Source organism: Anabas testudineus, chromosome 9 (assembly GCF_900324465.2).
Source record: "Anabas testudineus chromosome 9, fAnaTes1.2, whole genome shotgun sequence".
Classification (NCBI taxonomy): Eukaryota; Metazoa; Chordata; class Actinopteri; order Anabantiformes; family Anabantidae; genus Anabas; species Anabas testudineus.
In genome coordinates, this window is record NC_046618.1 from 19,325,285 (window position 1) to 19,351,743 (window position 26,459).

At 37.3% G+C, this 26,459-nt stretch overlaps 3 protein-coding genes across 4 annotated transcripts; 2 read left to right on the forward strand and 1 right to left on the reverse strand.

Annotated features, from left to right (window-relative positions):
- Positions 1-260: 260 nt before the first annotated feature.
- On the forward strand, positions 261-5,867 carry mfsd10 (major facilitator superfamily domain containing 10). 2 transcript variants are annotated; one of them, XM_026344333.1, is made up of 13 exons: positions 261-367; positions 1,380-1,564; positions 1,752-1,848; positions 1,970-2,073; positions 2,168-2,326; positions 2,486-2,677; positions 3,285-3,387; positions 3,505-3,616; positions 3,694-3,802; positions 3,912-4,002; positions 4,806-4,853; positions 4,939-5,028; positions 5,302-5,867. In XM_026344333.1, the coding sequence occupies exons 2-13, from the start codon at positions 1,412-1,414 to the stop codon at positions 5,403-5,405; spliced, it is 1,362 nt and encodes a 453-aa protein (XP_026200118.1). In that variant the 5' UTR covers positions 261-367; positions 1,380-1,411; the 3' UTR covers positions 5,406-5,867. The 2 variants fall into 2 exon arrangements, with proteins under 2 accessions (XP_026200118.1, XP_026200119.1); XM_026344334.1 differs by lacking the exon at positions 261-367 and adding an exon at positions 538-788.
- An 879-nt stretch (positions 5,868-6,746) lies between these two features.
- Positions 6,747-13,523, forward strand: LOC113150320 (selenocysteine insertion sequence-binding protein 2). The gene is made up of 18 exons (XM_026342777.1): positions 6,747-6,925; positions 7,449-7,591; positions 7,725-7,869; positions 7,958-8,033; positions 8,157-8,359; positions 8,561-8,645; positions 8,778-8,872; positions 9,510-9,638; positions 9,750-9,839; positions 10,033-10,131; positions 10,240-10,372; positions 10,548-10,714; positions 10,806-10,935; positions 11,043-11,220; positions 11,351-11,571; positions 12,377-12,531; positions 12,640-12,835; positions 13,169-13,523. Exons 1-18 carry the CDS (start codon positions 6,917-6,919, stop codon positions 13,291-13,293), a joined length of 2,379 nt encoding a protein of 792 aa, XP_026198562.1. The 5' UTR covers positions 6,747-6,916; the 3' UTR covers positions 13,294-13,523.
- Positions 13,524-14,985: 1,462 nt separating this feature from the next.
- On the reverse strand, positions 14,986-25,939 carry prlrb (prolactin receptor b). The gene is made up of 9 exons (XM_026342778.1): positions 25,788-25,939; positions 23,695-23,783; positions 22,627-22,759; positions 21,326-21,495; positions 20,027-20,193; positions 18,300-18,441; positions 18,115-18,211; positions 17,948-18,017; positions 14,986-17,863 (listed from the first exon to the last, which is right to left on the reverse strand). The coding sequence occupies exons 2-9, from the start codon at positions 23,753-23,755 to the stop codon at positions 17,027-17,029; spliced, it is 1,677 nt and encodes a 558-aa protein (XP_026198563.1). The 5' UTR covers positions 23,756-23,783; positions 25,788-25,939; the 3' UTR covers positions 14,986-17,026.
- Between the last annotated feature and the right edge of the window lie 520 nt (positions 25,940-26,459).

Here is a 26,459-nt window from a genome sequence, read left to right on the forward strand (position 1 = left end):
CATATGAGCTGGGTCACCTGGGCAGTTGTGCACAGTGTTACAAATGATTTATTATTCATCAGTAACTCATAATTACTATTAAAACCAATAAATAATGGTCCCCTTCATTCTGTAGTCGTCAAATGAATTGTTTAATTTACACATAACACTTAATACTCAAAGTACTGCTGAGAACACGCTCAACAAAGCCGGAACTAGTGTGAAGGACGAAAGTCCGAGGTTTTTCGAGGATCACCTGAAGGCAGCATTTCGGTGTGTGTTGCCGGTTACGACACATTGTGTCATCGCAGTGTAAGTGGACCCCGCTTCCTGGTCTGGGCTCAATAATGAGCTGCTCGAGTCTGTGTGATCTGTCTGCAGAAGTAGGGTACGTAAATGTTTCTCCGCTTCTGTTTGTTCGGTTATAAATGTTCCCAAAGAAAAGATGCTTATCAGTGTTGGTCCTCCTCATTGGATCGATAATTTGCGGAAGCAACTATTTGTCGGAAAAGTTTTACTGCAGAGCAAAACTGGAGCGTCTAGAAGTGATCTACTGTAGGTGTTACAGAGGAAAAACGATAACAAACTTTTTACAGGAATTGTTTCCTTCTTCCTTAAGCAACACATTTTTCCTGGTCACTTACTGAAGTCAGTTTATCCTCACACCCTCTCACTGACTGTAAGAGGGTGTGAGGGTAAACTGATAAACTGCAGCTTCACTGGCTGAGACATCTACATATGAGCACGGATTTGTTTAGATTTGGTTTAGTAGTATCAGTAAAATACTCACTGGTGTGATTATACTGGAGGTAAGTGAATTACCACTGTACATTGTATATATATCCTATGTATGTAAGTGCTCATCAAATGTTATTTGTTCCACATTTGACATTTTTTGTTAAGTTTAGTTTTTAGTCATTATGTATGAAAAGTGCTTTCTAAATAAAACTGACTAGAATATATGAATTTATAATGTCTATATGTTTTAATACAACATATTGATAGATTAAACCTTTTTGTTTGTAGGAAGAAGGATGAAGCTGCTTGCTATAAAGTATTTCTGACTTTAGATGACTTTAAACAGAATGAATCAAATGATCTCATGTAGTACTTTACTGATGCTGAAAACACATATCACTGCTAATAGGTTGGTGATTTTACTCAAGTAAAATTTTGAAGGCAGAACTTTAACATTTGTTGTATTAGTGTTTTTAATGAATAAAGTAAATAAATAAAGTTTCCCATATTAAAGCTTAAACTTTTGTCCAGTCAGAAATTACATCGTTGTGTATTGTGGTACTTGATCCTCTTTCTTGAACCAAATATGGGTGCATTTAATGCATTTATTGTAATGGCAGTCCTACTCTTCAACAAGTACTGAATGTTTTGTTTACTAACAGGAACTGAAGAAACACTGTATTTAGACGGAGAAATGTCAGCCGTAAACAAAAATGCAGACGAAGGTGACTCGTTCTCGTCAAAGGTCATCAACATTGTGTTTTTTATCCTGCTGCTGGACCTGCTGGGATTTACACTGATTCTACCTTTACTACCTTCAATTCTGGACCATTATGCACAAACAGAGGTCAGTTGATGTTTTGTTCTTGACGTTTTCAGAAATAAAATATTATGACTATTGTATATTACTTAAAAGTGACATAATATAAGATATTTAGCAGAAAAAGACATGCTGTCCATATACACTACATGACATTTTCAAGCTCCTAGGTTTTGAGTTGTGTTATGTATGTGTTTGTATGTTTGCTTGGCAGGATGTTGTATATCAGTCTCTGCAGGCTGTCGTGGACTGGTTCAGGGAGGCTGTTGGAATTCCTATGGAAAAGAAGTACAACAGTGTACTGTTTGGAGGTAGAGTATACTTGATCTCACCGTCCATCTACAGAGGCTGTCACTTGTATGACATTATTATTATTTACATAAAGAAGTTAGGGTTATTGGTTTGACTTTGTCTCTTCAATTTGTCTTTCAGGTTTAATTGGGTCACTGTTTTCTCTGCTGCAGTTTCTGTCATCTCCTGTAACCGGTGCTCTGTCAGACCGTTATGGCAGAAGACCCCTGATCATTCTCACCACAGTGAGTTCAGTTCATATCCACCTGTGAAAGAAGCTGTACAGCCATGCCGTCAACACTGACTCATTCTGGCCTAATTGGGTGTTTTGTGTCTCAGTTGGGGCTGATGTCCTCCTATGCGGTTTGGGCAGTTTCACAGAGCTTCAGCATGTTCCTTTTGTTCCGGGTAATTGGAGGAATTTGTAAGGGCAACGTCAGCCTCTGCACTGCCATCGTAGCTGACTTGCCATCCCTGAAAGCACGAAACCGAGGAATGGTAGGTACAGACTTTTGTGGCCATGACAGAAAACATATTGTTGATTATCTTATATCTTGCTTGATACATCACTCGAGCATCACTATCATTATTCACACACACACACACACACATTTCTAGGCTTTTGTTTAAAAATTAAATCCATTTTATTCTTACCAGGCTATGATTGGTGTCGCCTTCTCCTTGGGCTTCACTGTGGGGCCTCTGATGGGTGCCTACTTTGCCCTCAACTCCAGAACATTAGGAAATGTCTTCTTCCAAACCCCAGCTTTGATCGCCTTGGCCTTCAGTACTGCTGATCTGCTCTTTATCTGGCTTATGCTGCCTGAGACATTAACAAAGGATGTCAAGGTTAGTTTATAGAAGCCCTCTTTCTGTGAAATGACAAATAATCTTAACAAAGCAGCTGTAGTTTTTGTGCAAGATTGCCCAAACATCTGATTTCTGTCTGAATCAAAAATGTAAACAAAAGACATTATGTTATCTGCTGACAAATACTGTATGTGCTGCACTGTATATTCCACACTAAGCCACAACAGAGTCAGTTAACTGTAAAATCAAACTGGACGAAAAACATTTTTAACTTCCAACTAAACTCCTCCTCCTGATCAACTTTTTGTGGAAGAAAACTCAAGTAAGGTTTTTTAATTTACTTAAAACATGGGAGGGGGAATTAATAGCTTTTGTTTCCCTCAGGGGAAATTTATAACTGGGTGAAATCAGGCTTGAACAGAAGATAAATAAACACTACAACATATCTAGAGCCCCTGTAGACCCACCCAGTCTTTTCTGTTATTATGGGTGATCAGTCAGGCTAAAGTCACAGTCTGTACAAGCCCAGACACGATTAACAATAGATCTAACCAGGCACAGTAAGCAAACAAATCACCATCCACCGCCTGTTATATTGGTGCTGTCTGTTTAATAATACAAAATATTTGTCTTGTTTTCATATAAGGCTTCATCTTCAGGGTTCAGAGACTCCAGAGACCTCCTCAGTCCATTGTCCTTGTTCCATTTTTCAGCTGTTACCAGGACAAAAGATCCGCCTTCAAAAGAAAGTGAGTACTGTGCACACTGGATAACAGTGTAAGGCAGAGGCGTACACCCATTTCACCCATTTAAAAGCATGAATGAAATTTAGTACACTAATAGAAAGTGGGGAAATTGTTTTACAGAAATGAAGAAGCTTCAAATGTTGGGCCTGGTTTATTTTTGCTACCTCTTCCTGTTCTCTGGTCTGGAGTTTACGCTGAGTTTTCTGACTCACCAGCGCTTCCATTTTACCAGGTATGAACCCAAAGGTAAAGCTCTGTACTCTATTGATATCACAAATGAACAGCAACCTTGCATTTTTCTCTCAACAGCATGCAGCAGGGGAAGATGTTTTTCTTCATTGGTGTTGTAATGGCTTTGATTCAGGGGGGATACGCTCGCAGAATCAAACCTGGGCAACATATCAAGGCTGTTCGTATGGTAAAGTAACAAAGTGTTACTGTACAACAAATCGCCTCTTCTGTGCTGATGGGACAAGATGCATCGCTACACAAATGTCTAATTGGTGAAATGGTATTTTTTGTTTTAGGCGATCTTAACATTGATTCCAGCGTTTATTCTCATCGGATTATCATGGAATATAACAATGCTTTACATTGGCCTGGCATTATACTCCTTTGGTAAGTCATGTTTACATTCACCGTATCTGAACTGGAGGCCCATTTCTTATCATACATATGTAAAAAGATTCAGACAGTGTAATGGCCATTTCAGGTAAAACTAAACAAATCCAATCAGTTTTCCTGATTTGTATATTTACTTTTACAGTGCAAATAGTATCCTGAATATATCTGGTTGTGCAAAAACCTTCCTTCAGGTTTGAAGAATTCTATTATGTAATATTTAATACTAATATTAAATATTTGCCAAACAGCTAAGTAGAAAGTACTAGGAATGCAGCGTGGTGTCGTTTCACAGGAAAGCTGCAGGGCTGTTTAATATGTGCCAGAATCACTCAGCGCAAGTTATAAAACATCAACAAAATGTTGAACTGCACCGTACGGCAAAGAGACTTTAAAAGAATTGGTTTTTTAAGAAACCAATTAAAACTAATGAGCCCTGTGTACTGTATGTGATGTGAGAAAATAATAAAGGAAAAGATAAAGAAAGTTATTAAGGAATAAATAAAAACAATGTCATGCCTTGACTATGTAACTATTATAATAGTCAGTCAAGTTCTATGTTATTGCACTATATGCTCTATTTAAATTTCATGTTTTTATATGACTGTGTTTTATCAGCTATAATGCATGAGACTCCCAGTGAGGTGAAATTTAAATAACAGTTAGATCCACAGACAGAGCATGAACATAATTAAACATTAAATATATCTAATATAAAAGATGTATTTTCATTAAATGCAGTATTTTATGTGTTTACATTTGTTGTCTTGTGTTACAACGTGTTTTTTCTGTTGTTGCAGCGGCTGCAATAGTAGTCCCATGCTTGTCAACGCTTGTTTCTGACCACGGTGAGCCACTTATTAATTCAGATTTTTTGGAACTTGTTGTTTTGAATAAACTGTTACTGATCATCCACCTTGGATATTCATCCAGGTTCAGCCAATCAGAAGGGCACAGTGATGGGGATTCTGCGTAGTTTGGGGGCCTTGGCCCGGGCACTGGGACCAATTGTATCATCCTCAGGTGAGATACATCAGATAATAAGACAGGACATAATGACCAATTTACAGTTTAGCTTTGTAGATATTTGTTCAATAGGAAGTTTTAAAAATATATTCTCTTAATGTTGCTATGTCTAGAGGAAAATTTTAATAAAATGAAAATGTGTAATTCACAGTCAAATTTTATATTAGCTTCAAGTCACTAAATCTTTTAATTATTAGTTACAATAAAAAAGTTATATAAAAGTTACATTTTAGCATATGTAGTGTTTATACTGTTGTGTTTGCTTCACAGTTTACTGGATAGCTGGAGCTCAGACCTGCTTTCTCCTCACGTCAGCCTCTTTCATCGTACCCTTAACTCTTCTGAGCATGACCAGGAGGCTAAAGGAAGAGTGAGCAGCAGAAAGACGTAAAAGAAACTCTAATTGCAGAGACTTTCTCTTGTTTAGCTGCCTAAATGAATGCTATAATGTTTACAACTGCTGGGAAAGCTGATTTCTTACTTCATTACATGGAACAACAATGAGGACGTACAGCATATAGTACTAGTTTATCTGCTGTTGGCCACAGATCATTACATTAAACACAGTAATACAACAAGATGATACATATGCCAAAACTGAGGGAGCGGTAGGAGCTGTTTTATTGCATAAGTGTGAAAATAATGCCATTTCTATTCACAGGAGGAACTGTGTGTTGTATAGGCAGTATGGGTTAAGGGTGGGTTACATTACTGATTATAGAACAAATATATACTTTATAATTTAGTATTTTATCAGTCACATATTTTTGTATTTTACAAGTCACTCACTTTGAAAAACTGGATATCTTTCTTTCAATAAAGAATAAACAAGTCAACATCTGCCTAATAGAATGATTTGCTTTATTTACTTAATTAATTTAAATTGAATGAATGGAACTGCTGTGGCAGAAAGTAGCTTACAAAGCGAACCTTTGAGGGTACTTAAATATTAAATATTGAAATGTACATATTTCAATTATGTACAATACTTTATAGACAACATGTATCTGATGGATTAATGTTAAAGAAGATGTCATGTAAATGGCAATAAATGGCTATAGGTGGAAAGTAACGTACATACATAATACATATGATAATCAGTGAATAAAATGTGATGTTATTATGGGTTAATCACATAGGCCTACAGAAAGCCGTTTCATATTAGATTCACCAGTTCACCACCAACATTTACAAATAAATGCACCAATAAGTATAATTTAGCAATATATGGGCCATATTATTCTACATTCTTTTACATTTGTTTTTTGTATTATGCTGCTAACCAACACTATAAAAGGGTACATTTCTTAATAGTGAAAATTATTTTGGATTATTCAAATTAATAATTGAGGAATTGTTTTTGAAGTCATTGAATCTGTGCATTAATTAAGCATAACAATGCCTGAATATCTGACTTTATAGCAGGAAAGATGTTTATGGGGCATGTTGAACAAATCTGGTCTAGAATAAAATGTTTGTTGTCAACAGCATAAGTAGTGTTTAAAAAATATTGTCTTCTACTTAAAGCAAACGTGAAAGCCTGCAGCTAATACTTCAGCTTGGTTAAAGAATGCTGTATGTGTACTTGTGCTACTTGTGAACTTTTTTTTTTTACATCAGTAATAAAAAATAAAAAAGCAGAACTGAAAACATCAACTGACTGGGGTGTGCGCAGAGATGTGTTATGACCCTTCAGCGCTTCCGTAGTCCACTCAGGAGCCGCTGCTACGCTATCAAAACAGGTTGCACAGCCTGGTTAGCCAACACACTGTTGGCGTGTATGTAGCACGATGTAGCTGTGACTCTGTTGTAACAGGTAGTTTGACAACACATGGAAGATCGAGTTGACGTGTGGAAATGTGACTGCCTGTAGGAAAACCTAAAGATGGACAAGGTATTACACACAATAATTGTTGTATTTAGCTAGCTAGTAACGCCAAAGTAGGTTAACGCTAAGTGTTAAGCGAAGTCATTCAGCAATCCTGGGTAAACTTTCAGCAACTTTAATCTGGTCCAACAGGGTTAGTTTATCCATGCAAGTAGGTCAGCAACTTCATTTAACACCCCAGTAGTCTGTTTGTTAAGACGTTTTGTAAGACATAAGCGTTAGTTTAAATTGGTTAACTGCCTTAAAGTTTGCACTAGCTAGCGCAACTGAAATTTAGCCAGCTAACGTTAGCTAACCAATTAGCGTTAACGTTAGGTGTTAATAGGAGATAATAACATCTAGCGAAATAACAGCTGCACTTAAACCAGGAATCGAGTGTGTTTAAGTTTAAAATATAAGCAAAGTTGTTGATATTAGACCAAGTGTGACAGTTATTTGAACTGGACTTGTTGCTTGGACTGTGGCCATAACGTAACTGTCAAAGGTCGCATTTCTGCAGACTGCTGATGATATTTTCTACTTTACCCAGGAGGGCAAACTGTCATCCACTGTCCAGTCTTTTGACCCTAAACACCACAGGAAACAGAGGAAGGAGCTCGCAGAGCCACACTCAGCATCATCATCTCCTCTGGTGTTACCAAATCCATATGTGTCCGACCAGATTTCAAGAGGGTAGGAAGATATATATAAACATAATACTTTTATCTTGGTCAAAGTAGTCAGTCACTTAACTGCGCTGTCTCTTAATTATTCATATTCATATACATATACTTGCTTTTGTAAATTCCATGCTTTCTGACTTAAGGAACCGCTCAGGTCTGAATTCAAAGCCAGCAGGGACAGGAGGAGATGTGCCAAAGAGCCATGGCTACAGCAGCAGCCGTCGTGTAAAAGAAACCAAGCATGATTTCCAACCGAGAGACGAGTCTGAACAGGATCCACAAGTAAAGGTTGGTTTCATTATAAGAACCAGAACAATAGATTATAAAATCTTCTTCATGAAATTAATTACAGTGATCTGTATTTTTCTCTCCGCAGATATCAAAAGTAAAAAATGACACCTCTGCTCAAGGAAAAATCATGCGCAAGAACTCTCTGGGTGCACAGAAAAGAGGTAGTAGTTCATCTTGGATTTCACTAGAAAGATTCTTTGCACATTAGTTGTTTAGTTTTTAGGTCTTTTCTAGCTTTCTAGCATTTTTGAAAACCTCATTAAACCTTTATAATTGATCCTCAGGTTTTGGAGGTGCCAAATCTGCCCCAAACTCTGCCAGAAAACCTGCACAGGCTGATTTGGTCCCATTTGAAGTGAAGATGGCTGATTTTCCACAACTAGCTGGTGTTTCCCCAGACAAAGCTAGTCCTCCTCTGGTTCAGAAAGAATGCTGGGGTCCCATTCCTACATCACAGAGCCCTCAAAAGCAGACGTCTGTGTGGAAGGTTAGCTCACTGAAAGAAATTCTCATGTTGCGGTAGCAGGGAAGACATTAAGACATAAACATAATAATAAAGAAAAAAATACACATCTTAACAGAAAAAAACTTCTGCAAATAAACAGATTATATTAGATGTGAAATTGCGTAGTTTGCAGTAAATGTGTTCTACTCTTAAATTTAGTAATTCTGTACTTTTCTTTTATAGTTTGGCAACAGAGGATCCCCAACACATCCTGACTCCCAACAAAGTGCTACTAATGGTGAGCCAGATTCCTCTGCTGCTTCTGCAAGTAAGTAAAACACCTAGGAGTTACTGATTATAAAGTAATGTCAGTAATATAAATATAAAATAAAATAAAACAAAGATGTTGAACATCTGAATTATTTATTTGCATCTTTATTTGTTTATGTATTATGAACAGGTCAGTTGGTGGTGACTTCCTGGGCTAGTGTTGCCTCCCAGCCTCCAAAGAAACCTGTCCCTGATAAGAAGACAATCAGTAGCAGCCACATGCAGGCATAGTGACATTTTGTATTTAGACTGTAATCATAACAGCTCAATTTCAGGCTGCTGGGAGAGGTTCTACATCTACATATTAAAAATAAGGCTTGTATGACATCAGATTGTGCCACAAGAGGCTCTTTAATCTTTGTTTGGTGTTTAAGTTGGCACCACCATACCGGTATATTAACAAAGACTTTAGCCATCCAGGTAAGGTTGTCAGGGAATTGAGTCATGGTCATTAGACTTATATGGATGCAGGACCTGTAGATCTAATAATGATATTGCTTAGAAATATTGGTAAACGCAACCTAATATATATTTTAAATGGTAAATGGTCTGCACTTATATAGCGCTTTTCTACCTAGTTGGTACTGAAAGCGCTTTACACTGCTTCTCATTCACCCATTCACACACACAAGCACACACACATTCACACACCGATGGCAGAGCTGCTATGCAGCTGACCTGACTCACCGGGGGCAACTAGGGGTTCAGTATCTTGCCCAAAAAGTATTAAATTGTGTTATGTAATATATTTACATTAAAGCTGCAGCCTTGTTTTAATTAAGCAAGAGATTTACAAGATTCTAAAAATCATTACCTCCTGCTAACTTGTAACCTGTATCTCCTTCATTTTGTCTCTCGTCAGATGGAGGAAGTGGAAGCCCCCGGGAAGAAGAAACGTAAGAAAAAGAAAAAGAAGATAAAAGTTGCTGGTGAAGATGTAGAAGCTGAGTCAGAAGCGCTGAAAATTTATCAAGAGCCTCCAAAATTTGAGGTAAATAGATCCAAATTAAGTTATAAAACAGAATGCATTGAAACGCATTTTGAATGTAAGTGTTTTTAAAGTGTTGTATGCAACATCATTTTTGTTGTCTTTTGTCTTCAGGATCAAGAGGAGTTTCCAGGTTTGACTCTTGCTTTGACGAGAGCTGATGGATTGACAAGTAGCCGCAATGCAGCAAAACTATGCAATGAGGTACATAAAGCCTTCTAGTGTTTTCACATTAAAAATCCAATAATAGTACAGACATGGCAATGCCTACATGACAGTGCAATTTTTAATTAATTAGTTTTTTTCTTTTTTTCTAAACTTGCCAATTTGTTGTTGTTATGATTTAATTTATTTAATTTTATTTCGTGTTTTTATTTACTTTTTCATTTATTTTCAGGAAAGCCAAAGACAAATGGAACAGCATCCATCTGCTGACCAGAACAAGGAAAAAGCACTTGAAGCAATCCTGTCCACTGAGGTGGCTAAAAAAGGACAGGTTTGTATTTTCATACACTTAAATAGATTTTCCTTTGATATTATCCAGGTGAAAACCATATAGATTGATCATGGTGTGTACACCTGTTCTTGATTTTCCAATTGCTAGAAAGCTGAAAAGGTCTCTGGGAAGAAGAGCAAAGTTCCTGTTCAGCTGGACATAGGAAACATGTTGACTGCCCTGGAAAAAAAGCAGCAATCTCAAAAACCCAAGCAGGATGCAAAACCAGTCATTCTCTCAGGTGGGTTATAGTTGGCATATTGACTTTGCTTTTATTTCTCTGATATTTACATTTTTATTTGGGCTAATTACACTAAAAAAGCATCCCGGGGACTATGCTCACTTATCCATATTTTATAGTATAAGATATTAAAACCTAGCCATGAATAAATCACTTTGAAAGGATTTCTTTGTAGTTGGTGGAGGACTTCCTATCATACACAAGCAACCATCAATTCAGAAGAAGCCGCCCTGGCAGCAAGATAAAATTGCACATAATCCCTTGGACTCCACAAGCCCTTTGGTGAAGAAAGGAAAGCAGAGAGAGGTCCCCAAAGCCAAGAAACCAACTCCTCTCAAGAAGGCAAGTCCACTCAGACAGATCCACCAAATTTGGTAAGAATATGTTTCCTTAGCATTGCAGCCTTGTTATTTTCTTTCTATCTGATTCTCAGGTCATTTTGAAAGAAAGGGAGGAGAGGAAACAGAAACGCTTGCTGGAGGAGAGAGGCCTTCTGCCTGAAAATGAGATCAACCCTGTCAGTGATGCTGCAGAAGAGGAGCAGTGTGACACAAATACCACAGGTATAAAAATGTTCCCAACTGCAAGTCATCCTGACTGCAAGTAGTTAAAGTAAATCTTCGATTGTATTCATTATTTTATTTGGGTTTTTGCAATTCTACAAATTCAGATGAGGCTGGAAGTCCTACAGAGGACCTGGATCAGTTAGAATTTAATGAAACGAACCAAATGGGGAAAGAGGAGGATGAGGATACAGATAAAGACCAAGAGGCCGTGGAGCAACAAACCACATCACCTGTGCCCTGTCCAGTCAGTCCACCCAAAATCCACAGCAGAAAGTTCAGAGAGTAAGGCTGTGAAAACCTCACCCTTCATTGTATTGTATTGTATGTCAGTTGTACATTGATTGTGCAAAGTTTACAAATAAGAACATGTTTAATTTCACATTCATTCAATTTGAATTGTTGTACATGTCAGTTATTGCAGTCAGGTGCTGAGCAAAGACATAGATGAGTGTGTGACGGAACTGCTGAAGGAGCTGGTCCGTTTCCAGGACCGCTTGTACCAGAAGGACCCCATGAAGGCCCGCATGAAAAGACGGATTGTGATGGGGCTCAGAGAGGTCTTGAAGCACTTAAAACTAAGAAAGGTCAAGTGTGTCATCATATCTCCCAACTGTGAACGAATCCAGTCCAAAGGTACTTTATCCACATGAAAACTTCAAAATGTGTGACATAAGTTTTCAGGAGCTAATTTTATTAAGTCTTAATTTGTGGAGTTTCTGATCTCATTAGCACAGTCGTCCTTGCTTTGTGGATCAATGGTCAAATGCAAATGAGATACTGTCTAGTTGAGTTTAATTTAGTTTAAGCTAAAGGTCGTGTTTTACATAGACTGACTTATAATTTTCTTTATAAAACAGAAACTGCTTCTTTTTTTGTTGGATTTTATTTCCGAGGACAGTCTGAGCTAATCTACTTCTGTAGAGAAGTCAGAACTTTAGGTTTTGTCTTCCAGTTTTGTTAAAGCAACTGTACAAAGCCTAAATATGCTCCATTTACTATCATTTGGACAGAGAACCCAGAAACATTTGAAACTGTTGAATTTGTGTTTTTGGATGAGTGACGTAAACTATTTTTTTATCAAGACACATTGTGTTTGTAAAGATCCACATGGAGGCACTAAAGCTAATGTTTTATTTGATTGAGCATACTGTGGGTTAGGAGTTACAAAACGTTGGTCAGCACTTAAAATAAGAAGCCCAGGTGATCCAACCCTAGGTCTCTAGGTTTTTCTGTATTGAATGTTTTCTTACTTTGGGCATGTGGCCAAAATGAAGAGAAGATATTTTCAGATTTACCCAGAATTCATAGGTAGTGTGACCATTTTGGAAGGCCTTGTGTCTTTCTCAATTAAATATGTGAGCAACTAACTACAGATGTGAACTACCTAAAATCAAAATGCTTGATAATACTAATGTATAAAAAATATCTTCCTCCACAGGTGGCCTGGATGAGGCTCTGCACACCATCATTAATACGTGTCGTGAACAGGGAGTGCCATTTGTGTTCGCCCTCTCCAGGAAAGCTTTGGGACGTTGCGTCAACAAGGCAGTACCTGTCAGCCTGGTGGGCATCTTCAACTATGATGGTGCACAGGTCAGGTTTCATACACACAAACAAGACATATGTTTTTGATATTACCTCTAATGCTATTACAATGCATGTATCTAAAGCTAAACACTGCTTTTGTTATTTACAACACAGGACTGCTACCATAAGATGATAGAGTTGTCTTCTGAGGCCAGGACAGCCTATGAGGTGATGGTGTCAAGCCTGGAGCAGACAGGTCAGCCAGAGCTAGAGCAGGCAGCAAACACTCAGGAAGAGCTGGAGGTCAGCAGCATGACTAAGGAGGCTGATCCCACTACAGACACCACACAACCAGAGGAGCCAGCATATAGTAAGTTACTTTCCCAGCTGCATATTTATGTTTTTTCTATAAACTGTAAAGGTAAAACTAAGTGAAACCTGTGACTTTGAGTGGATTGATTAAATATTAGGGGTGTAATGGTTCTGAAACTCTGTCTGTTGGAGACCTCACACCTTGCTGATAGCGGAGTATCTCGCATCTTAAACTCTGAGGTATAAACTGAACCGTGGCTTAAAAGTTGAGGTCTAAACCAGAATCTTTACACCCCTAGTTGAAATGCAGTTGAACTAGATATTACCAATGTTACCACTGAAAGTCAAATAAAAAATCATATAATTCTTTTTTATGTATTTCTTATTCCAGTAAAAATTTGGAAGAAAATGTTGGAGAAGGAATACAACCATAAATTGCTGAACTTTGAGGAGAAGCTGAGCTCCATGCACTTGGACAGTGAATGTACAGAAAACACTGAAGATGGGAAGAGTTGACATTGGTGAAGCACTGCGTGCCTAACAAAAAAAAAAACACAATCAAACACTCATGTTGATCTCCAGCACAGAAGAAATTAGAATGAACTTGAAACCACGTGCAGTAAAAGAGGAAGCTCTGCTGTAGTGGTTGTCAACCTGGAGAGATTGTCAGGAAAATAATTATGTTGCTAATATTTGTAGAATCTTCTGATTTTTTTTTTTTTCTTTTTCTTTTAAAAACAAACCTTTAAACATAGTTAATTTAAGAGGTTGTAAACTGGCTAGATTAACCACTGAATTACTGGGACCAAACTACTGATTTGAAGAGAACTCACAATATGAATTTTCAACCATGGACAACATGTGAAAATGATAATAGGATGTGTAGGACTCTGTGCAGTGAATGAGTCTAGAATATCAATCAGTTATTCAGGACTAATGAATCCTTTGACCCTGTGGAAATTGAAAAGGGTTTTAGATATAAGCTTGGGAGCCATTGTCTTATTACTGAGATTCAGTTTAGTTTCATTTTCAATAATTTCTTTCTGGCAGGTTTGAAAGAGCAGATTGAGCCTTTAAATGATTGTTCACCCTTTTGTAAGACAGTGGGGAAAAAATAAACGAGAAATGTGTTTGATTAACTTGGTGCTCAAAGTTCCCACACTGTGCACAACCCCCTGCTTTTGGCTTTTGTAGCAAGTCCAGCATGTATACGTTGAATTGCTGTGTGTCCCAATTCCATAGCAACTGCACACTATGTACTATATATTATCTTTATAGTATACTACTATTAGTGTACAGCCCATAAAAACATATTAAAAAATTTTTTTTTCTTTGTTTTTTTTTTACTGAGAAAAAACAATAGCAAAGTAAAATAGCATTATGACAGAATATAAAAATCTGAAGTGCAATCATGGTAAAATAAGCAATAAATAACAAAGTAAATTCTTTTAACAGATTGTAAAGGATAGAAAATGGTCATCACTTATGAAGATGAAAAGTAATCTGGTAAAAATGTTCCAAATCTTTAATGTTGGAAAATTATCTTGCTAAATCTTATTGTTACTAGGAGTTGAGGAGTAGGATTTAAGAAGAAATTAGAACTTGGTATCTTGCAGGTGAGTAGCTTATTACAGTAAACCTTGGTACAGTCCTGCTGGGAAGGTTTGTCATACAAACAAATGCAGTTTTCATGTCTGATGTTTTAACATGTTACAACAGGAAAAACACAGGTCTGACTAACAACATTAATTATGGCTGCTCTCCATTGTAGTTCTAGGACTGACAGAGAACAGAGCCATCGTTAATATTATCAGTAGCACATGCTTTTTATGCTATGGTAAGTCTGAATGTAGTCTTATGTAAATGTTAAACATTTTAAGGAATATACTTATTCACTCTCTGGCAGAGAGTTGGGTGAAAAATGACAGCACTTAAATAATTCTCATTCTGTAGGTTCTACAGTTTTGGTACAAATTAAAAATCAAATGTGAGGTGTTAATGAGCTGTAGATCTGCTGCTGGAGCGATCTTGTTTCCTTAAGACAGAGCCAGGCTATCACTTACTGTGTAGATGCAGTATTAGTGGTATCAGTTGTCTTACCTAATTCTCTGCCAAACAAAAACTGCTAAACATATTTCCAAAACTATTCTTTTAAAAACTCTATTTGGTTTAAGAAGCTCTGTGGCGGTACAGTAGTAGTCCAAACTGTGAAAGACAAGATTTTAATTGTTGAAATGTTAAATGAGGAAGAGACAAAGGAAGTTAAGATAAAGCCTGATGTTGTTGTAACTAAAGATATATTTTGTAATCCAGCTCTTTTACACATTGTTGAATAAAGCCTATTTATGAATAGTGAAAGACACATTTCAATGAAGAAATTAATAACATTTACACTAACATCTGGGTCATTTTATTTTTATACCAATCAAAGGTCAGTGTTTTATCATTTGTATAAAGGTCACAAATGCAGCATTTACTTTAAATCAGTGGGTTATTAGGATAAAGCAGAAGAGTCATAGGCTGAGTACACTTCCTTGAGGAACCCCAATATCACAGAGAGGTGGCATTACAAAACTAAACTTACAGTATGTCCTGAGATCTTTTAAATATTTTAAAAACATTAACAAGAATTTTAGGGAGCTTAAGCATATTTATTATTTTAGAAACGGGTTCTTTAGAGAGATCAATGAAAACAATAGTGCAAAAATAGACCTGTTTATGCTTTATGCTATTTCAGACTGACATTGTCATTTACCTGACTTAACAAAATTAGGTGTGGATTTAACAGCAGGTGTGGATTTAACGTGTCATTCAAATCCCAGCATGCTTAAAATGTATGAAGAATAAACTTACACATCTTTGTTTCTGTGACAAAAGAAAATACAAATTGATTTGATACCACCCATGCCAACTGATTTGAATTAATTACTTTTTCTTTCCTTAAATGGTAATGTATGATTTCTTTATTAATCCATAATGTTATTTGATTTAATGTAGACTGTGCTGGTTCTACATCTGAAATGTTTCAATGTTATACAGTGCAACATCATTTATTAGCATTTTGAAATTTCTTACTAAAATACATTTAAAAAAAACTAATAATTTGTCATTTTAAATAACTAAGAAAATGGATAAAAAGGATGGATCTTTTTGGAATAAAACCTAAATAATTTAGAATAAAGCAATTCATTTAAAATCAGATGCAAGTCAAAGAACATAGATTATACTAGTAGCATACAATAGCATCTACAATAAATAAATAGTACTGCTACTTGTCCTGCTATTATGTTTAGTTCCATCTTTTTTTCCTTACATTATAATATACTGTATATCGCCTGAAGTTTTTATTATATGAATTTGCTGTTGCAGTGATACAGTCTCTTTGTTGTGGGCACATCACAGACAAACCAGTATGACCAGAATTTACTTGCCTGAGGCAAACACAACATATGGCAAAACCATTATCACTACCAGCTACTCTTAGAAGCCTCATGAATCATCTCTTTGTTTTCTTTATGTCAACAAATCACTTAAAATGACTAAAAAGCGAGTAACAATGATTCTGTGCAGTTAGAGCCCTAATGTCAGTGGGGAATGTCTAAAGTTTACAAAACATTTGCCTGTTACATGCTAAAGTTGCCAATTAGTTGTCTTGGAGATTAAAGCATTGGACAAATTGAAATGATAAATGATGAAATTGACCTGATAATAGTGTTGAACGGGAACTCACCAAAGTTATTAAGCTTATCCTCTGGGGACACTCAATATACAGTATGTAGTGAATTGCACAATAATAAGTTCAGTGGATGTTAAAATATGTCACTCCAAACCAAAAAATGTCCACCTCATAGTAAAGAGAAAAAGTCAAAGGCTCACAAAACTGAGCAGTTTCATGCTGTAGGGAACACAAATGTGCTAAATGTTGTGGTAATCCAGCCCATATTTGTTTAGATATTTCACAGCCAAAAATCTCAGCAAGATTCAATGCAATGCCAGAACAATAGTCTCTGCCCATCGATCAGGCAGATGTCAAGCACTAAAAACGGACACACTTGACCTAATAGATGCCGTAGAGGGAAGGTCAGAGGATCACCAGTGTCGGTAAAATATATCCTCAAGCAACGCTGAATATTTGTAGCACATTTTACAGCAATCCATCCAATAGTTGTGACAATATTCCACTCTGAACCACAAAAGGTGAAGTCTGTGGTGTTGCCATAAGAAAAGCCACAAATGGGTGTACCAAATGTCACGGTAATCCAGCCTGACCAGGGACATCTATCATTTGCATTAAAGAAACCTTACTGTACATTTGTGGTGATGTAGGTACAGTCTCTACATACCCGCTACTGAGATCTGTGCACCCACCCACTTTACTGGGCGTAATAACATAAGCATTTCTTAGCTTGACATTGGCGCAGTCTGTGTCGTGGTTACCATTTTCCCTAAATGAAGAGTCCGCTGAGGCAGTTTGTTTCTGCAGGACGACCGTATTGTCACTGTGCACCTCTTTCACCCTGCTGTAGTCCTCTGTTATGTTCTCCTCTCGCCTCAGAATGTCCATGTACCCCGGGACATCTTCTCTTTCGATGATAAGAATATTGTCACCTTTCACTTCTTTCACTCTGCTGTAATCCACTTGTTTCCCATCCACCTCCACAATATTGTTTTGTCTCTGAATATCCACATAACTGCTGTTCCCGAAAGGTTGGGTGATGTTCTCAGCTGCACTGTTGCAATATGATGAACTCTGATCTGTTATATCCATGCTTGTAAAGTTTATACTTGGACAGAGCTGTTTCTGTGTTGGCTCCATTTTAGATAAACTCTCCTGTGAGAGAGACTTATTGCTTTTCACAAAGTTGTCCTCTTGATCATTGTTTTCTTCAGGTTGGATTTCTAAGTGGAAACCAACAGGAACAATCAAGCTTTTTTTTCTTTTTTGGAGACTGGGCGTGCCTGGCAGGAGTCCATCATCATTATCACACACGATTATGAACTCCTCAATCTGATCCATCAAGGCCACCATAGGAGGAAAATTCTGGTTGATGATCAGGGCATTAGCAACATCTTCAGATCGACCAGCCTGGAAAGGTTACTTATGGTTAATTTAGTACTGTTTTCAGGAGTTTTTGCATGTGTTGTAAATTCAAGAGAAATGCAGTGTTACCTTGAGAAGTTGAACATCAACTCCTTTTATCTTTGGACCAGGAACAGGGGGCAGAAGATACTGCCTTACACTGAGGAACAAAAGCAGATGAGTGGAGAATCGGATTAGCTGTCTCACCCTGACTTTATATGGGGAGCTGTATACCTTTCTTTTCATGAGATACATACTATTTTCTCTTGGTGATCAAAATGCACATAGCTGTTATAAATGAAACTGCAGTGACGATGGAAATCATTATCCAGAATGGTTTCTCGTTCTGAAAATCTAAGGAGAAGAAGAATTTTTAATTTTATTGCTAACAATTGTCACCTCGTCATAGAGTTAGACTTGGAAAATAACATCTGCAACTTACAGTTAGGTATTTTTACACAGGTGGAGTTGCTCCAGTCGCTCCAGGAGCCATGGTCTAATCTACAGCGCACCTGCACCGTGTAAATCATCCCAGGACTGATGTTGTACAGGATAAAATTGGTTTGTGTACCTGATGTGTATTCCTAAACGGAGAGAGATAAGAAAAAGAGAAAAGCACAAATCACCATATGAAATGATCAAATTTGGTTAGGTACATTTGTTTTATCAGAAGTGGTGAATCAGATTGTTCAATGATATGCTGATTGCAACAGTGAAAATCCACCAAGAGGATTCACTGAGGTTATGTGACAGTCAGGTTAGAAGATGTCAGGTAATAATCAATATAACAAGATTAGACTCCATATAGTCAACCTATAACCAAAAATGTGCTATTAGCCACATAGGGCGTAGAGTTAATGCTGCTCCAGTGTAGTACCAGATAATCACCGTTTCATTTACACAGTTTATCTAAATCTACACTTCTCTAGCAGGCTGGCTGGTCTCAGAAATTTACATGTATATCAGGGGTCAATAACAAATTTTTGCCCTGGACTCCCCTGACAGGTTAAAATATGTTACACACTGTTAATGTTTAGTATGGAAGTGAGTCACTTAGCTGGCATGTTGACAGTCCTGGAGGCAGTCCTGTCATTGCCTTCTATTGGCTGTCTACACAACAACTTGATTGTTTGCCTGACAATCAGATAGGTTTATAGGTTGTTTCAGTTTTGTCCTGTTGCAGCAAATACCAAAACCAGCTTCGGCAGGTCTAAAAGCCACCACAAGGCACTTTTATTATACACTATTTAAGTAAATATGATTCATTAAAATCTTACTGATAACCCTCAAAGAAAAAATAGGCTTGGGCCTGTACTTGTTAACTTTTAACTCGTTATGGACCAGATGGCAGCTTTAGATCCTCCAGCAGGGTCCTTGTGCTTGATGCAAGGTCATGGCCAACAGCAATCCCAATTAATATTGTACTTAACTGCATTTATAACCTCTAGTTTGTTTCCCATTATTATACAGCATGTACATGTTTTTTGGCATGTATGGGAGTGCGTGTGTTGAAGGTAATAAACTGTACAGTTGTTCTTTTTACAGGAAATTTACAACTGTCTTTTCTGTCGAACTGTCGTAGGTGCGGTTTGTTTAACTTTTTTACTATACGAATGAAATGACAGTTCATAGAAAGTCAGAGATCTGTGTGATTATTTCAAAAAAAACATTTTGTTGTTTCATACAAACATAAATGTTATGAAGAAAGTGGGATTGCAAAATTTCAAAGCTTTACAGAGCCAGGAATGATGCCTCTAAATGTCTTGTTTTCAAAAATGTAAACGTGCTGTGTATGATCATGTCGCAAAACAAAAAATCTGACCATATGTGGACGTGTACAGTAATACATTTAATAAGTAAAAAAAAAAAACTTAATTGCAACACAATTGTTATGGATTTTTTAAATTTAAAATCAAGTCACTGTTTCAGCTCCAAAATTATACTAAATGTGAAACAGCTTTAAACACATTCTTTGAAATAATAATCTGAGTTTATTATGTATTATGTAGTGTTGGCCCCTGTAAACACATCCTGTCAGTCCATTTGACAGGACTTGAAACCTTGCTGCACAAAACAAACATAATAAACAATACTATCAAGGACAATACTATATTATACTAACTGTACTCTGTTAATCGGAAAATTATTTCAGAGTTTCTCAACACTCACCTTCCACTGGTTGCTGTTTTCTTGTTTTACTCTTAATTCATATTTAATGGTGACCCAGCCAGACTTGGTGTCTGTGTTGTGGGGAGGTTCCCATCTGACATTCAGACATGGGCTGTTCTCCCTCTCTTCCACCAGCAGCGTAACGTTTTCAGGAGTGTTGGGCTTTACTGTCAACACAAGACAGTACAAGACCCAGTGTTTAGCATGTTCATATCTTACCTTACTATGTGAGCATTTTAACGTTTTCTAATTAGCAGTAAAAGCTGGGTATACCTTGGGCTGTCATGATTGTTTTGTGATTTGTTTTGCAGGTACCATCCATAGAACCATGCTTTTACCAAAGCTAAAATAAAAACGCACCATCTCAGCCAGGTGCCATGTGCAGTAATCTGCATGTTGGTCTGTGCATACTTTCACACATGCAGGTTTAAAAAGTAGGTCGTGAGACACCAAAGACTATAGGATTGTAAGACATCACAAAAAAACAAAACATACCTAATTAATTCAATAGTTAATTAAATAAAAAACAGTTTTAAAAAATCTGATCCAGAGTAAGTTGAGATGACTGGGACAAAATCTAATGTTGTGCAGTTGCTATTTTGGTATATGGGACAAGACACTCCTCCAGATGTATTGTAGTACAGTGCATTGAGATCACCTACGCTGTCTTCATAACCAAATAAAAGGTGTGAAATTTGATCCGACAGCGTACACAAGTTAAACACAAGGTAGAAACCAGTTCCGCCTCATTCTGTTTTCATTTGTGCCTTATGTCTGTCAGTCAGTATTTTTCCATTCCTCACCGAGTTCAAGGAGGCTGCACAGTCCATAAAAGTGTGCCAATCATTAGCTGAATGAATACAGATAATTTTCTGTTGTGTCAGCTTTTATCCTAGTATTATTCAGTAGTTCAAAGTGGATCACTTTTACTACAATACAAAAAGCACAGTGGAGTTAAGGGATTCTGGATATTGTTGATAATCCTAAATACTATCTCAAGAGTTTGAAATTTTGAGTTAATAAGTGATTTGAGTCACAGTTAATCAGTGCCAGAAAATGCTAATTATATCTACTGTGGGTCTGTGCTGTAACACAACAATACAGGAGAAAGTCCAAAGAAGGTCACGGCTTTTTGTATGTGTTGTACCATAGGTAGTTTAGTGCTCAGCCAAACACAACACAATGACTTATATTCTACATATTTCTCATAATATGTAGATCTCAGATATATAAAATACTAAAAACAGACTTTTTAATGGGACTTGTGACATGATATTCCACAAAATTTTAATAACATACCAATTTCCATGACGTCCATCTTGAAGGGGTCTGAAGTGGCGTTCCCAAGGACATTAGAGGCCACCACCATCACGTAGTACTCAACCCAGATGGAGGTGTGGCTCTTATCAAAGAAACAGGAGTTTCTCCCTGCCGAGTGGTAGTCAGGACACTCGTGTATTCCCTCCAAACTGTACAAAGACAAAACAAGACCTTTACTGACCAGGATATGGGTTAACACTGTTTGGGCTATTTTGCTGACATACCTACTGCAGATGACGAAGTCAGCATAATAAAACTGCTGTGGGCAGTAAATACATATAACCATTCAAACTGGGTTTAACTGATGGTGACTTGATAATCAAATAGGAGTAAAGTGTGGTTTCCTAACTGACCACGGCAACATGATACCAAATGTCATCTTCTAAAAAACTAAGAAATATATTTTACCTGACAGATTTAATGAACCAAAAGTGTGAACCTAAGCTGTGATGTAGCGTAACAAGAGCTGTTTCACTTTTGGTTATCGTATTTAGGACATGTGAGGAGAACATTTGCACAAATGGTACAGCAAACCATTACTCTATTATATAAATCTAGGCAGTAAATAGACATGGGAGTAAAATATGTGACTGTGATTGCGACTTTTGACCTTCAAATCAAAATCTAATCAGTTCATGGTTGAGTCCAAGTTGACAGTAAAGTTTGAAGAAATAAATCCAAGTGTTCCTCAGATTTTGTGTTCATAAGAATTGGGTACCAGTATGAATGGACAACCCAAAAATATGATGCCTCTGCACTCGTGAAAGCCAGAGCTGGAGGCATTATAATGTCAGGTTGCCCGTCCGTCGGTCTGTCTTGTAAATTCTTGCCAATGCTGTATCACAAAAACACCTGGAAGGAATTGGACTAGGACTGATGCATAAACGTATTAGAATATGAGTCCGGACAGACACACGTGAACTACAGCATCACATGTTAGAAGAGGCATGCAATGACAATTCTAGTTCATCTTCAAACCAAAGACACTGTATCCACCAAGTGACCGATCGCTTTCCTCAGTGTTGGCATTTAGCCTTCAGGCCAAGGCAAATGAGGGTCACCCATGTGAAGCGTTGGTAAGCTGCAGTTTTACTTGCACAGCAACGAAGACGTGTGCTCACCTGACTGAGCACAAGTGTGTGAACAAGGGAGCTGGTAGTTTTCCACTCGCTTGTCTACAATGCACCACTGACAACAACGACATCTTACTTCTGCTCAGTAAGACCACGGCAAAGCACAAAACAGTAAAATAATCAAACTAACTAACTGATTGGACTTACTTGTCTCTTTCAAAGAAGAGCCGATGTGTGGTCGGCAGTCCTCCATCAGAGCCCGGCTCCCACCAGCAGGTAAACGTCTCCTTCTCAGGGGACCTGCAGCCAAGTAGGACTGGTTTCCCTGGTGGAGACATGCCTGGCAACACGTGTGACAAACAAGCATCAGCTCCCAGTTCCTACTTTGGCAACTTTGGCACATTGAGGCTACGATTTAAAAGGTTGGATTCACTCAAATTACATTTTAAAAAGGCATATTTACCAAATGTGGTATTGTAAGTATGTAAAATTTAAATTCATTAAAAAAATGTTGACATTAGAAAATTGACGTGAAATGCGAAAGAGAAATGCTGAATATCTGGTGAATAGTTTCATTATTTTGGCAAAGTATATAGCGTGCAGGATGGAAACATCCAAGTTTCCCCACCTTGAGTTAAGCTAAGCTAACGTGCTGTATTTACAGAAACCCTTTCTTTGTTTGATTGAGGTCACAGTATTGGAGAAAGTGTTTGAGCATTAAGAACTGAATTATATACACATATATAATATACATACATATCATCTACATACAAAACAGCCGAGTCGAGTTAAGTGAGGAGTAATAGAATTTTTTTCTCTTTAATTAATATGTAGTTCATTCTCCCAGTTTTTTATTTATTTAATTCATTTGTTTTTTTGTTGTTAATTTTACATTATAAATGGGACTAACATTTCTCTATGTCCATATTAAGCAATCAATTTAATTACTAAATGTAACATCGTTTTACATATTTTCAAAACTAAATAATTTTATGACATTATTTTTTTTATTTTCTTTCTCTATATTAGTCCCTATATTATATTTTATTACATATGATGTTTTTACTTGCTAGTTTCTTGCAGCACAAAAAGTTATTTTTATTTTCCAATGCTGTGTGCAGTGATAAAAATAAAAAACACCGCTGTCTACATGTGCAGGTGCTATAAGTGATTTGAGTTGTTGTTTGCTTTAGTTTGTTTGCATTCTGAGTGAACCACCCCATTAAACATCATGTAATTAAACAAGGCACATGTCATGCAAGCCTTTTAACTTACTGTTGCACCTCACAGTTACAGACAGCAGCGAAAGCAGCAACAACCCAAGATCTCTCCTCATCCTGGCACCAACTGTCACGTCGTGTGCCCTAAAAAACAAAGTGACATCGCCACCATGTTGTTAATCTGGTGATTTAAACCCGCGGCTTGGCTGTGTGTCTTGTTCCTACTTAAAACAAGGGCAAATGAAGGGAAAACAAGCAAAAAAAGTGCTTGCACGTTTAGCTGACACGTACAGGCCGTCTCCAGACATCAAGAGCAGATGAAACATGACGTTAGCTGAAATATTACCTGACAACATACAGGCACTTTCATCAGTTTCCATTCCATCAAAGAAAGAAGCTGCAACGTCACCTAAACACTATGTGAGGGTGATAAATTATCAAAGGCGGATCAAAGGTAAGGAGTTACACTGGAGCGGCTGGCTTCAAAAAAAGAAACTGGATTTACCAGAAGAAGTTACAGTGTCGTTTGGCAGGTTTCTTATGCTATAGGCCCATCTGAAGGTATTGTGTTAAATCTGCAAAATAAACCTTGGATCAGCTCAGGGATAATTGTAGGGAATCAATACCCAACATGTTTAACTCATCTAACTCAAGTTAGCCTCTGACTTAACCTTAACCTAATGCACATTTTGATGTACTTCCTTATTCGTTGGGAGTTCATTCTCATTCAGTTTCAGTGACACAGATAAGGATCTCACACATGCACACACAATTTACAGACTTCAGTACATGTTAGACTTGCATTTCAGAGGTTTAGGCAACAGAACAACAACACACCGTCCGCAGTTTTTACTCACTGGTGCTGGATTTTCTAATGTTTGACTGTTAGGAAATTTACAGGTGGTGAGTAGAGCCAATTTACCATGGTTCACGGTTCAGACTCTAAAACTGCTTTTTCCTGTAGTCCTGCCCTTTGCTACATAACGCTGAAATACTTTATTCAATCGCTGAAGAAGTGAAGCAAAGCTTCCTTCACTTGCTACTGGTTGATAATTTAAAGGATGCGATGCCACCAGGGGTTACACCATTTACCAGATTTTTTCGTTATTGTTATGTACAGTTACCACAGCAACAGCGAGCTCAGTTTCATGCTACGGCACCTGCTCCGACAAGTTTTAACAGGATCACTTGAGCAAGCTGCAAACTGGACGAGTCTTATTTCTCAGTTTTTACAAAAGACTTAAGCTTACGCATCACATAATGCCAAAAATAATTATTTAGCTTTGCAGTCAGACTTTGCATGTCTGAGGTAAAACCCTTTTATAAGTGCACAACATTTTATTTGCAGTGCACATATTTTATTACAAAAGAAAATTATAAATTACATATTTTTATTTATTACATAAGTTTTTTATTTAATTGCATATCTAAATGAACAAAGTTAAATTAAATTCACAGAACAGCACAAGCTAAAACTTTGTATTATGCCAGTGTGTTAGTATGTTGAACTGTTGAATATGTTACCACAATATTGCTGGGCGGGTACACAGCATACCATGAGGGTTATGAAATCCTATGACAACATAATTATCATTTCTATAAACGAATATTGTCAGTGTAAATAAGTTAAGTTTAGCAGAAATGCATTGATGCTTATAAAAATCTCCATTAATAATTTAAGTCATCTGACAAATAAAGGAGGCAGGTGACAATTAAGGTGCTTCTGTCAGATTGTTCGGTTGTATGGACAAAATAGTGGAAACACTACAACCCAGTAGTCACATGGTCACAAAACGTAATGTAAAAAAAATATGTTTTAATAGAAATTGAGTCTAAGTTGTTCAGGTAGGAAGGCTGCTTAATTATTACACGGTATTGAATTACATTGCACAACAAGGAGTTCATGTTGTGGCTACTCCCTGCTGACCTACCTGAGCACACACACACACACACACACACACACACACACACACACACACACACACACACACACACACACACATCAAAATTGAACTCTGAGAAACTGCGTTGAATACTGTTCAGCAGAAGTAGTTTTAAATGCATGTTTACCTCCAGCTGCAAGAAAAGTAAAAGGAGGAAAAGTATGAGGCGCAATTAAAAGTTCCCATAACTCAGCTGCTCACTCACCAGCGGACGGACGAGTGTCGATCTTCTTTGGAAATGAACTACATTTGACTGACACAGACCCGGAGGAGCAGCAGCAGCGTCCTTCAGTCATGACATCGCCGTACGTGAACCTCCTCACACCTGGCAGCTGCTGCGTCTGACACCTCAGGTGTGACATGAAATGAGGAACTGCGATGTCGTCACAAAAGGGGGAGGGGCCCGGCGGCGTCACGACTTGCCCACCTGTGTGCAGACAAAGAGCGAAGCAGAGCAGAGGTCTCACTTCGACAGGATTTCCAGTTCTTAAAAACGCCAATTTGCTCTGTTTTGTTTTGTTTCCTCATTTTTGTTTGTGTGAATTTAATGTCACTTTGTTTTACTGACAAACATCAGTCTGGTCAGAGGTTAGATGTAGTTGTTTTGCTCTAATAATAGATTAATTAATGGTTAGTACATACATTTTTGATGCTGTACGAGTTGTTACAAGTGATTTATTTTTATATTGAGTTTTATTATCCACATATAAGAACAACTTATGTGGTAGAAATCCTCCATCTGGACATGTTTTAACAGTCTTTATAACTCTTACATTGATTAGTAAGACCTTACAGTCGACACCAAAATCATTATTATTAAACATCTTATCAACATTTACAACTGCGGAAATGTTAGATTGCATTTTTATAAACATTT